This window comes from Octopus sinensis, unplaced genomic scaffold (assembly GCF_006345805.1).
Source record: "Octopus sinensis unplaced genomic scaffold, ASM634580v1 Contig18758, whole genome shotgun sequence".
Taxonomy (NCBI): Eukaryota; Metazoa; Mollusca; class Cephalopoda; order Octopoda; family Octopodidae; genus Octopus; species Octopus sinensis.
In genome coordinates, this window is record NW_021836000.1 from 127,941 (window position 1) to 140,460 (window position 12,520).

Here is a 12,520-nt window from a genome sequence, read left to right on the forward strand (position 1 = left end):
GATTAACCTCATTGTGTGTTTGAATAGAGCTAACATATGTCTGCATAGATTTTTGGACGAGCAATAGTGTATCATTTAATTTAAGTTAGCCGTGTTCAGCTTACAAAAATAAATTTACATGTTTCAAATCTATTTTAAGAAATGAATCCAATAGTTCGGATATTCAATCTCTTTCGAATCAACTGCACTATTCTTCAAATGTTCAAAAGTTTTTAGGTCGCTAATTCTACGTAATTCTTTACGTAATCTAAAACATTCTACGTAATCTAAAACGTTCTCTTCTACTGATTCCGTCATCAAATGATCCAAATTGTTTAAAAGTTTTTATTTTCAATAAATCATCTTGTAATAGTGTAATTAGAAACATTTGATAACTTGCAAAATTTAAAAATAAAACACTATAATATATAATATTAATTAAGAAATTGTGATTTTAGAATGATTTTATTATATAGAAAATATAAAAATATCCAAAATCTGACCAAGTGACTCACGTCTGGTCTGTGACAAAACATATAATCAAATTGATTTTTTTTTACAAATAAACACTTCTTGAGAAACTGTTATTTATTAGAAGTTAACAAAGCCATCTATCCGAAGTGGACCCCGCCAACATAATTGACGTTGCGTTGCCTCTCACGATAGCAACGGAGATCAACTGGAGAAGCCACCGGGTCTCACGTGTGTCGTGGCTTTTTAATGTGGCTAAGCGTCCAAGCTTCTTTAGGAAGCGAAGCGATTTCCCACTTATTCCTCCAGTTGTCTCGACCACAATCGGACAGAACACGAATCGATCTCGCAACGCTTCATATTTTCTCTCCTTTGCCCTCATCGTTTTTTCCGCGGCATACAATCTGTCCACTCCGGCAATGTTGGACGGGCAGAGAGTGTCCACACAGGTTGCGTCCCAGACTAAGGGTTTCCCCTCTTCAAATGGGAAAATTATGATCCCATCAGGACGTTTTCCATCTCCTCGGTCAAGCCCGACCGGTTCAAGTACGGCTGGGTATCCTGCAGACTCCAGGTCTCGCTTGACAATTTTGTTGATCGCCTTGTGTCTTGGAAATCGTCCTGCACTTCTTCGACAAGAGAGAGCATGGTGTCCATAACAATCGACGGTGGCCCCACACCGGCATTTGTGAGTCCGGCAAATCTACAGTCTAAATCTCCAGTCTAATCTCTAATCAAATTGATTATATTTTGTACAGAAGGAACAAAAACCTAATTTGTACAAAACTGGAAGATATGGAAAAACAGAATTCGAAAGATTGGATACAGAAACTCTAATAAGCAATAAAATAAAGATGGAGGAGTATTGCAGAAAACTAAGAAAGGAATATAAATACAAACAATGATGAAAAAGATTTGTGGAATTATGTTAGAGCTGCAATGAAGAATACGGCGTCGTTGGTTTTTGGTATACAGTCCGACCCCGAATTGGGGCAGACCCCAGTGGTGGGGCACCCTCGGATTTTGGGGCACTTTTTTTTGGGCAACATTTGGGCAGAGTAAAATGAAAAATCGATAAAAAATACAAAAATTTTGGGGCACTATAAAATTGTGGGGGATGAAATTATAAGTAAATTGGCAAATTTATCAGATGGTTTATTACCATCCGGTGTGCAGACATAATAGCACTTAACGTTATCCATTATGACACAAGAGAAGAATAGTATCTTTCCTGCTCTCAACATGCTCTTTGTTAGGAAAGGAGCCTGTATGAATTGCGCTTTCAAACAGTTCATCCTATAACCGATGTAGATTAAACCAGCTCCAGATCTACCATTTTTCCTGTTTTCCGCTGACAGGAAGACATTGATATCTACACTCCTAGTTATGACTCTGAGATGTCTCGGATGGAATCTACCTATTGAACCTATGTTGGTTCTTAAAAGAACCCCGCCTGATGCCGATCTGTCCTTGACGATTATTGACTTCTCCATCATGTTGCTGTGATAATTTCTGTAAGGCTCGTTGTCATCGAAATACGAGAGTGACGGATCTACATTGTCTGAGCCTCGACCGTTGTGCGGATCAATGTCATGTTGATCAGAAAAGGCATGCACTGGCACAGTCGTGAAAGGCGGAATGTTCATAGCCTCTTGTCTTAGATTGACCATTTGTGAGGGGTCATACTGTCTAGTGATCACCTCGGTCAATTTGCCAATTTCGTTGGTCTGAATGTGCCTTGATATCTCTGACTTGTAATGACCGACATGGTCACACAAGTTCATTTTGATAAGGCTGTCCAAAGCAGTCAGACCTTCGTCGCTGAGTGATAAAACCGCTTCGTGAAGACCCTTCATGTGGTCAACACCCATCACTCTTGTAGGGAGAATAGAAGTCAGTTTGTTAAGTTTATCTTTCTGGAGAATCAACTCGTCATAAATGATTTGATCTTCATCCTTGAGTGTCCCTCTGAGTGGGAGAGCATTCTGAACCTTATCTCGGTTCTCGAAATACTCTTTCCTGCTCCTTGTGGTATTTTTGCTTGCCGACGCACTCGATACAAAGTCATTTCGGATCAGGTTCGGATCTTTCATTAAGGCATCCTGCCTGCACATTTCTTTCTCTTATTGATTTTCCAGCATCACTCTCTCTGCTTTGTCGGCAAAATCGTTAAAGACTTCTTTAATCTTATCACTGGGTAGATTATCAAAGTAAGTCTTATCAAATGTGACGGGATTATCCAGGTCATTATCCACAAAGAGTGATATGTCGGTTAATTCCAGCATATTCTTGTGATACTCTGGGTTTTCCTTTAAGTTCTCATCGGATAAATTGTTTACTGCCTCGCGGACATTTCGCATTCTTGTCAACTTGCTGAAGATGACATCAGTTTCGACGACCCTAGGCCTTCGAACAAGCTGACTTACGGATGACCCTGAATATGCACTCCTGGATAATTGTAACGATTGAACGTCACTCAAATCCGCTCTATTATTCGTTCCAGTTGTCGAACAAACTCAAAACATTCGGCAAGTCCTCTGCTCATTGCAAATGGCATGAGAAGTGAAAAAGGAAAGCAAGGAGGAGGCTTTCGGTGTCTCGATTTTAAATAAAACCTTTTCTAATAACTCTTCTCTTTCGGTTGCTAAGTTAATAAAATCTGTTCGTTCGTTATAAGTAAATAATTTTTTTGAGTAATAAAAATTTATAAGAATAGAATGCAATGGCTTAGTTTCAATCTGCCTCATTAGATATTCATGTTGAATTTCCACCAATTTCGTTATTGTCGGTTCATTTATATTTTCGATATTGTACTTTTAGGATAAGAATTAAAAGTTAAAATACAATTCTTTTACAACATCTCAAATTGGATTTTTGTGAGAGTTTTTTGATTAAGAAAAATTTTTTTTGATTAAAATAAATGGATTATCAATGGAAACTCCAAAAAAATAAATATTGTTATCTAGGACATATTCCAAGATTTTAAACTGCTATGAAGAGCTTCGTTGTATTAAATTGTTAAGACTACTTGGAATAAAATCCATTTGATCTCAAGCAGGTAAAAAAGCGGACAAGACCGCATTTACTTCTTCCTAGCATTCGAGAAAAAAAGATGCCGTCTTGAAGTCAGACAAAGCCACAATTCACGCATAAATTATCAAAAAACAGTTTTGAAATTTACAAAAACATTGCATCCTTCGAATTTACCAAAACAAAGTCAAACAAATTTCACATTAACCAATCAAAAAAAGATCGGCTTCGTAAGCCCCAGTGGCTGAAGACTATGGATGTTGGAATTCAAACGTCGTAAGAACCAAGTTTTCAGCCGGGGTCAAATCTTGTCAACGTTCCCCACCCGTGAGGCGACGAGTCCATCTGGCACGACACAGAGTCGAAAGGGGACCTCATTCCTTCCCCTGATCACATTACCGATGAAGAATCTCCATTATGCAAAAAACCCGTCCGGATTCAAATGAAGTGCGGTGAGCTACGGTAGGAGGCTGACAAATGGGAACTGGACATACCAGAAATTCCCCACATCTCTTTGGAGACGGATAGCTGTAATGAAGATTTGGAGGCCAATGTTGATCGGCACAAGCAATCCCTTCGTTCTTTGCTCCTTCATTTGATTAGTTAGTTGTGACTGTTTGTGCTGGGTTTGCCATGTTGTGCAAGCTTGGGGGTTATAAATAAATAAAAAAAGATCGGGAAATTTTTAGGCGAGGACTCGTAAAGCTTATAATGTTTTCCTTGTACAACAAATATTAGAAAAAACTAAAATACAAAACCAAGAAGACATATCTTTCAGAGAAATTGATACATTGGTTAGTCTGAATTGCACAACTTAAGAAATACTAGTACTATATAAACAACGGGATCGACACTCAGCACGTCGCATCACTGGACAGACAAGTCCTGGACAGCGCCCTTTCAATGATTAGCCCGTCCCTCAAACACGTTTATTTTCTCAAGTTAGACTTGAAGCCAATCGAATGATTTGATCAAGTCCCTTGTCGAGAATGTACAGGAGGACTATTTGTTGGGTTTGAGAAAGGCAATAGGTGAGACACTCGGCTACGAAGCATTGACGGTTAACCTGCATACATTCGCGTTTAAACCGCGAATATTTAAGTTTTATAAACAAAAATTAATGTTTTTCCCAAATTAGCTAAAAGCTGTCTTGTTAAAATAAACTTAGATCCAAAAACTAAAAATTTTATTATAATACAATTCATTATTTATACAATTCTGTGAAGTTGTGGGCGATTGCTCGTTCGGTTAATTTGTCTATCGCATCCTCCGTCTTGTTTCGAGCATTTGAATAGCAAGATTAAGGTATATCAATGTTTTCTGTTTTCTCACAAATACCACGTTGTAACGTTTGATTTAAACATGTTTATTTTAATTCATATTAAGAAACAAATAAATTAAAATAAATATAGTTTCATAGATATAAAATAATAAAACCTAAATAAACAAACCCGTGTCAATAAGATATTGAGAATTTAAGCATTCTCAGACAGCACGAACTTGTACCCATTTTTTACGAAGTTGATAGAAATTTGGATTTATGACGTTAAGATTTTTGAATCCATTTTGAATTTGGTGAAAATACCAAAAACTTTTGTTATCACTGAATTAAGCATTTCTCCATATTAAAGCTTGAATCATTAATGTAATCATTAGTGACTATATCGGGATTGTAAATTAAAGAAAATAAATTTAACATCCAATTTTTAAAAAAAAGCCTTTTCGAATTCTCAAATATGTTTGAATAACATCAAATGCAATGTTTTCATCATCAAGATTTCAATAATTTACAATGTTTTCATCATCAAGATCTTTGCAACGTTTGAGACAAATAATAATTATTTTCGTTTCTCTTTAAATTTTGGATAGTTATTTCTTTTTTCCCAATCATATATTCAACAAATATTTTTGGGAAATCTAACATATTCAATGAAGTGGTGATCGTTGGTAAACTTTTTTGAACAAATATCAATGAAATATTCTTTTCGAATGTTTTATTGCGCTTGCGGCAGTTTTGACATTTTATTGTATTCCAGACACGTAAAAAATCAAAAACTCACTCAATTTTAAACACTATTAATATATTAAAAATGCTTACTTTTTGAATTAAATCACTCACGTTAATTTTGAAGATTTTTCTGTGCGGTTATCATATGATTATAAATAATAAATTTCTTCAAGAAAATCCAACTGTGTTGTTTTTGTTTTTGAAGACATACTTTTGCCAGAATAAATGTACTATATCAAAACTTGTGGTAAATCAGCTAATTATAATTTAAACACCATCATTCTTTATTACCGCAAAGAATTATTTATTTAAACTACCATTGTTTCACTCAATTTTATTTTGAGAATTTTTTGTACAGAAAAATTATCAGAGTTATATTTGATAAAAAGGTTATTCAACTTAGTCTTAATTAAAAATAATTTAGTTTGCCTAAAGTGATAAAAGATTAATCGAAGGGAGGGTCAGCCGCCTGACGGATCGCCAAACTGTTCCCCCGGATAACGGCGATCGAAAACCGAAGTTTTTTTAGTCTTAGTTGAAAATTTTTTGATATTTGATTTTAATAAAGGTTAGTATTTGTCCAAAAAAATAAATTGTTAGTTATATCGATTTCCAGAGACTAGGAGTGAATAATTATTTAAAACATGTCTCTATCTAATATTCAGTGATTTTTTCATTTGTGATATCAAGGGCGATTGTCCTTGGCCGCATTCATCTCCATTAACATCGTCAAAATCTAAAGTCCAAACAAACATCCCTGCTAGTCCATTATCTTTCACATATTTTCCCTACAAGATAAAGAAAAATTTATTTCCCTTTTCTTTAATACTTCTGATACTTTCATATCCCAACCAATGATAGTCCTTAACTCCATGAGAAGCTTTTTGCTTATCGTCCCAAACTTCATCATAACCTTGATTAGAATACTAAAAATTTTTTTTAGAATAAGAAGTACCTCAATATAGGCTAGAATTCCTGATTCTTTTGTTATCGGTCCTTGGCTAGGTCCCCCAACGATTTTATCTCCAATTTTTGGATTTTTTGATCTAGTTTTGAATCCTTGTCCGTAGGTTGGTAACCCGATGAGTAGTTTTGACTTTGGAGCACCGTGCTTAGACCAATATCTGACTACATAATCCTGTAAATTTTGAGTTTATTTAATCTGAGTACAGTGTTGAATGTATCAGCATCGTTTATTCCATATAATCCTGTATGATGGCCAACAGTGTCCGAAAATTGACCGTAGAAATCATAAGTCATTAAATTGATGTAATCAAGATATCTAATTTTCAGAATGTGAATATTTAACCTAGAAATTTCTCTTATGTCATATGAAGACTGAATTGTCGACACTCCTGCTGAAACAGCTGCTGTCAACAAATATCTTTTCGAGCCTTTTTGAAATTCTGTGCTCATAATTTTCAAAAGTCGACTGTACGCTTGTTTTTGATTCGTAGGAAATTCCCAATCAATGTCAAATCCGTCAAAATTGTATTTCTTTAAAAAGTCTTTTGTTTTTTTAGCAAATGTTTCTGCATTAGAGTCGCTTCTTGATACAGTCGTAAACTCATTGAGCAGTTTGTTCCACCCTCCGACAGAAAGCAAGATTTTCAAACGAGGATTCAAACGTTTAAGAGAAGTGATTCTATGAAAATCGTTATATTTACCTAATATATATGTAAAAAATTACCTCCAGGCAAGTCAGACCAATTGTCATTTGAAATAATAGAAAGATTATTTACATCAATGGTGCAGAATGCATATATTATATGCGTACAAAGGTTTGCTAAATGGCTGTCATCGAATTCAAACCCCCCTGGCCTGTATTTTGCCCAGTTTGTATAATAGCAGAACAATACTTTAATAATTATTCATTTTTATGCTACCTTTAGATTCCACTGGCATAAAAGAATGTGTTAAATCAATTTTTAGGATTTGAACATAAATAAAAAAACCGACTTTTTTAATTAACAAAAACACCAATTAATTAGAAAATAACTAGTAATCAACCACATAATGAATAGACAATTATCATAATGGAACTAGAAGTCTTTGATTTAAGGCTGCCAAAATATAAAAGATTTACTGACTAGCAAATTAGCGTTCATTTTTTGACTGGCCATGAAAATCCGTTGGAAAAGTCCGAGTAAAAGTGAAAATCGTTATCAAAAAGCCATGGTACACTAGTTTAAATTTAAGCTTGCTAATGTGAAGATTTTTATCGCATAAGGATATTTATAAAATATCGATTTATACATATAATTTATTTATTTACCCCTGCCCCCTTCAGTTGAAGGAAACCGGTGGCTAACAAGAACGAAATTGTCAATGTCGGACGCTCCCAAAGATCCCCGATCGCGATCCGGCGTTTTGAGGAATCAGAAGGTGGGCCTGGACACGAGAAAAGGTCACTGAGAGAGTGAGAATGCGTGAATTCAGCAAGGCTTATTCTTCGACGATAATTGCGTAGCCAGGTATGATGGCCACAGCGGAGACGGGCCAAGTTTATTCGGGCTTCTCCAAAAGGGAGGATTCGTTATTGTTTATTGGTGGCGGAAAGCGTCCCAGAAGCTTGTTTATTCCAAGACATCTGATTGCCTTCGTAGTTACCAAGTCGTGAATTCTCTTTTGGTTATCTCGGATGAAGCAGCATTATTTGTTATGCCAAAGTAATTTTTATATCCCTGAAATCCATCGAAATTTGAAAGTGGTTTAATCAGGGAATTGCCCTTTAAAATTAGGGATCAATCATTAATCAATTTCGTTACTAAGATGACGTTATCGAAAAAAAGCTTTGGTAGACATGCAACTCGCTAGATACATATGTTCTGCTTATCTGGATAATTTGTCTACAATTTTGAGAATTTGTGAAGAACACAGATTGATCTAAATAGAGATATTGGTTCCTAGTCTAAAATATTTTCCTAAAACGTCGTGTTGAAGAATATTTGCGCCTGATTACACCAATAGTATAAATTTAATTTATACAAACAAGACAAAAATTACAGATAGCTAAGTTAGTTAAAGGCCTCACGAGACACCCGACCAGCCGCGCGAATGGCGAAGACGTTCCCTCGGATCACAGCAATCGACAGACGTTCCAGGAGCCAAGAAAACTCTCTTGGATCGTGACTAGTCCTTGAAATCCGTCGACCGAGCGAGCGAAGGAAGCGGAGTGTCTTGGGACCGAAGATCCCGGAGGACTCCAAGGCAATTGGAGTAAAGAGCAGCGAGTTGGACAGGTGGCCGTACTTGAGAATCTTTCGCTCCTCGGCCTGCCTGGAAGCGTGCCCAGGATTGGCGGCGGACAGCGCGAGATTTCCCAGCGAGAACGTGTCCGAGCAGGTAGAATCCCAAATAAGGGATTTCCCCTGCTCGTAGGGGAAGGTGGACATGCCGTCAGGGCGTTTGCCATCCCCTCTATCCAATCCAACAGGTTCAAGGATAGACGGGATGCCTGCTGAGGCGAGGGCTCTCTGTATGATCGAGTTGAGTTCACTGTGACGGGGAGCACGACCGGCACTCCGCCGGCAAGCGAGGGGATGCAAACCGTACTCGTCAACAGTTCCCCCACAACGGCATTTGTGCGACTGGCAGATTTTCAGCCCGACACGGAGGGAGATTGCAATTCTTAGGCATTCCTTGTCCAACAGGTTCCCGATGGAAGGGAGAGGGAGAGCCTTTAACCAGACACCGCTGCTTTCACAGCGACCTGCACGGAGGCAAGCGACACGGTGTTGATTGGAGACAGGAAGCAGGCCTTCGAAGATTGCCTGACAAGAGATTTCGTCCCATTGGCGCTGTACAGATTGAGAGTTGGGCAGCTTCGAACCAAACCGAGCCTCCCACCGACCACGGGCTGCAGAGTAAACTTCAGACAATTTCCGTTCGGGGAGGTTTCTACCAATTGTTATCGCTTTTGAAAAAAATAATTAATTTTAAATATCATCATTAACAAAGCTTTTAAATAAATACGATTTCTATTGTTTTTATTTATTTTGTTTTTGAATAAAAATTAATTATTCATAAAAATCTGATTTAAATCAAATAAATCCCGTTTAAATTAAACAAATCTGAATCAAAATAATTAATTAAATTAAAACCCCTTTCATGTCTTTTAATTATGTTTTTTTACTTAAAAATTGTTTTTTTCTTTGTTACTCTTCAAATTTAATAGAGATGGCAGCAAATTCTTTAAAAATTGAATAAAAATTTTAAGGAAAACAATTAAGCAACCGACATACCAAATCATGCTTTTAATAATTATATAAAAATTTTATAAAAAAAACAAAATCAGTAAAAAATTAAGTTGAGAGTTTATTTGAAAAGAGCATTAGTCAAAGAGTTGTCATATATAGGCAATATCCGGGGTCAACATGGATAGTTACAAACTTGTGTCGGAGGAAGCTTCAAGCATATTCCTGTACTTTGCTTTTGTTGAGGAATGTAAAGAAACTATTTTTACCTAATTATAATCACCATTTTTTAAGCGAGAAACTGATTTTTCTTTAATATTACTGAAAAGATCATCAATGCATGGTTTTACAGCAGTGTTTCTTAACGTGGTCCCCAGAAATATGTTTAGGTCAATTAATTCATTTTATTCTACTTTTTTTTGTTATTTGATTGTAATGGTTAATCGCAAATAGATTGATTCTTATGTCCAATATGGATTTACAAAATATACTGGATCTGAAAACGTCGATATCTTGAAAATAAAATTGGAGATTATTTCCCAGTTAGTGAACCAATTCGTCAGGGAATATGGCCAGTGTCAAACTCACTGCGGGCACGTCCTCTAATCCCGTTCTTCTTCTATATGACAATATTTGCTGCATAAATGCGGTTTAAAAGTTAAAAATTTTATTGAGTAATAAAAATTTATAATAGCATTTTTTAAGCATCTATATTTTTTTAGAACAATCTTAGTCTCTTATGCCAAACTATCATAGTCGGTGCATAGAGATCCTCGTCCACTTGTATTCCTGATTCAGAAGAATCCTTCGGTTGACACTCAATCACTGCTTGCTCCTCTTCGGGAACCGATATTCCATGTTTTGTCTCCACCTGCATACTCTCCAATGTTTTGTGTTTGGATATATGCCTCCACTCTGTCTTCCACTGCGATAGAATCCAGATGACTTTTAAAGAATCTTGAGACAATTCCATCCCAAGTAAGTGCAACAGGGATAATCTTCACTTTAGCCCGATGAATCGCCCCTAATTCATTTGTCAAAAGGTCATATTTGTGGAACTTTTTCACTTCAACTTGCTTTAGGCAATTTTGTGAGGTAATCCCAACTTCAATGAATGTAATTGTATTTCTCATCTTGTCTTCGACAAAAATATCTGGTTTATTGTTTGAGACAGCCGTATCCGTAGAAATAGTGGTGTCCACTCGAATTTCCACGTAGACATTTGACAACTTCATTGTGCCGTCTTAGATAAGAGCTGTTCAGCATTCTTCCACATCTGGTAACGGTCTTCTTTGCTGAGTTGCAGTGATTGCATTAATTTTCTCCGTTATCAAAAAAACAAATTTCGATCCTGTAGTAGACAACACATTCCTTCAGTTCTTGCAGAGTTGTTTCCATGAACTAGCTATTCTGCAGATTCATTAACATTAACTTCAGTGTCCTTCAAACACTGGAAAAGAATAGAATGCAATGGCTTAGTTATAAGTAAATAAAATTATATTTTATTAATAAATACATAATTTAAATTTACACGTTTATTTACATTTTTTTGTTGTCAATGGTTATAAACTACGAAACAAAATTAAAGATTGCTAAATTGATATTGAAGAACAAATTATCTGAAAGACAGATAATTCAAAAATACAAAATTAGTAAAGGCATGATTTCACGAATAAAAAAACAATTGTGCCTTTTCTTGAACAAGGAACTGTAAACGCGGATGAAGATTCAATTGAAAAGATTCGTGATTCCGTAAGAATCGAAGATAGCATTACAGAAGAATTAATCAACAATGCCGTAAACGAAACATTGAATGGGGAAAATGACGAATTTGTAGATAATATTTATAACGAAGGCTTAGAAAAAGATAACATGAAAACAATTCTAAGAGAAACGCAAGATTAGCTTGATCAGTTAGAGAAGAAAATTTTTCACATATTTCCTGAAATGCTCAAAGAATTTTACGATTTTTGACTTAATTTTATAAAAAAATGTAAGAAGTAAAAGGAAAACTGCGGATAAATTAACTGATTATTTTTCTAAAATTGATTTTTGATGTTTAAAAATCTCTGTTTTTATTAAACCCTCACTTTTTGGGGCACTTGGTGCCCAAATTCAGGGTCGGACTGTACTCACAAAAACAAATTCAAATATAACAACGAAGAAATATCACACTTCTCTTCAGAACTAAAGAATTTGAGAATTAGAATTAATAAATATACGAGTCAAGACCTAAAGATTGTTCGTAGAATGATTTCCTTCCTGATAGAAGATATTCACCTGGCTGTCAAAATCGCAAATACCGCTTCCAATTTTTTTAAGACCACTCGTGAGTTCCACAAGGGGATTCGTTGTCGCCTATTCTATTTATTATTTATCTTGAGGGTGCACTTAGGGATCATCCATCAATGAAAAATATTATGAGTTGATTTATGCGGATGATCAGGACTTTGTATCAGATGATTCTGAATTTCTCAAATACATAAACGAACATTTTCCTAACATTTTATAAAGATGGTTCTTGAATTTAAACACTGACAAAAATGGAATTTACATTATTCAGACGTGCAGAGGGAATATCCGACGAGACGTTGAGAATTTAATCTTTTTCACATTTTAACCATTTAATACTGTGGTATTACATTCGTTACGACAGAGAAGATTATAGAGGTCATGGACCCAATGAAACACGTGTCTAGAACGTAATTAATCCACTGGATCGTAGAGATCGGTCGGCACTGGCTTGAGTCATTTGCCAAGATCGCGAAAGGCGGAAGAGTAACTTCGAATCTCTTTCTTTGGCTTTTGACTATAGCGTCTTTCATCGCATTTGGTT

General features: G+C 35.8%; 1 protein-coding gene across 1 annotated transcript; it reads right to left on the bottom strand.

Moving 5' to 3' along the window:
• Positions 1-6,138: 6,138 nt before the first annotated feature.
• Positions 6,139-10,919, bottom strand: LOC115231755 (chitinase-3-like protein 1). Its single transcript, XM_036500154.1, has 5 exons — positions 10,511-10,919; positions 7,188-7,346; positions 6,713-7,146; positions 6,444-6,626; positions 6,139-6,276 (listed from the first exon to the last, which is right to left on the bottom strand). The coding sequence occupies exons 1-5, from the start codon at positions 10,917-10,919 to the stop codon at positions 6,139-6,141; spliced, it is 1,323 nt and encodes a 440-aa protein (XP_036356047.1).
• Positions 10,920-12,520: the final 1,601 nt, after the last annotated feature.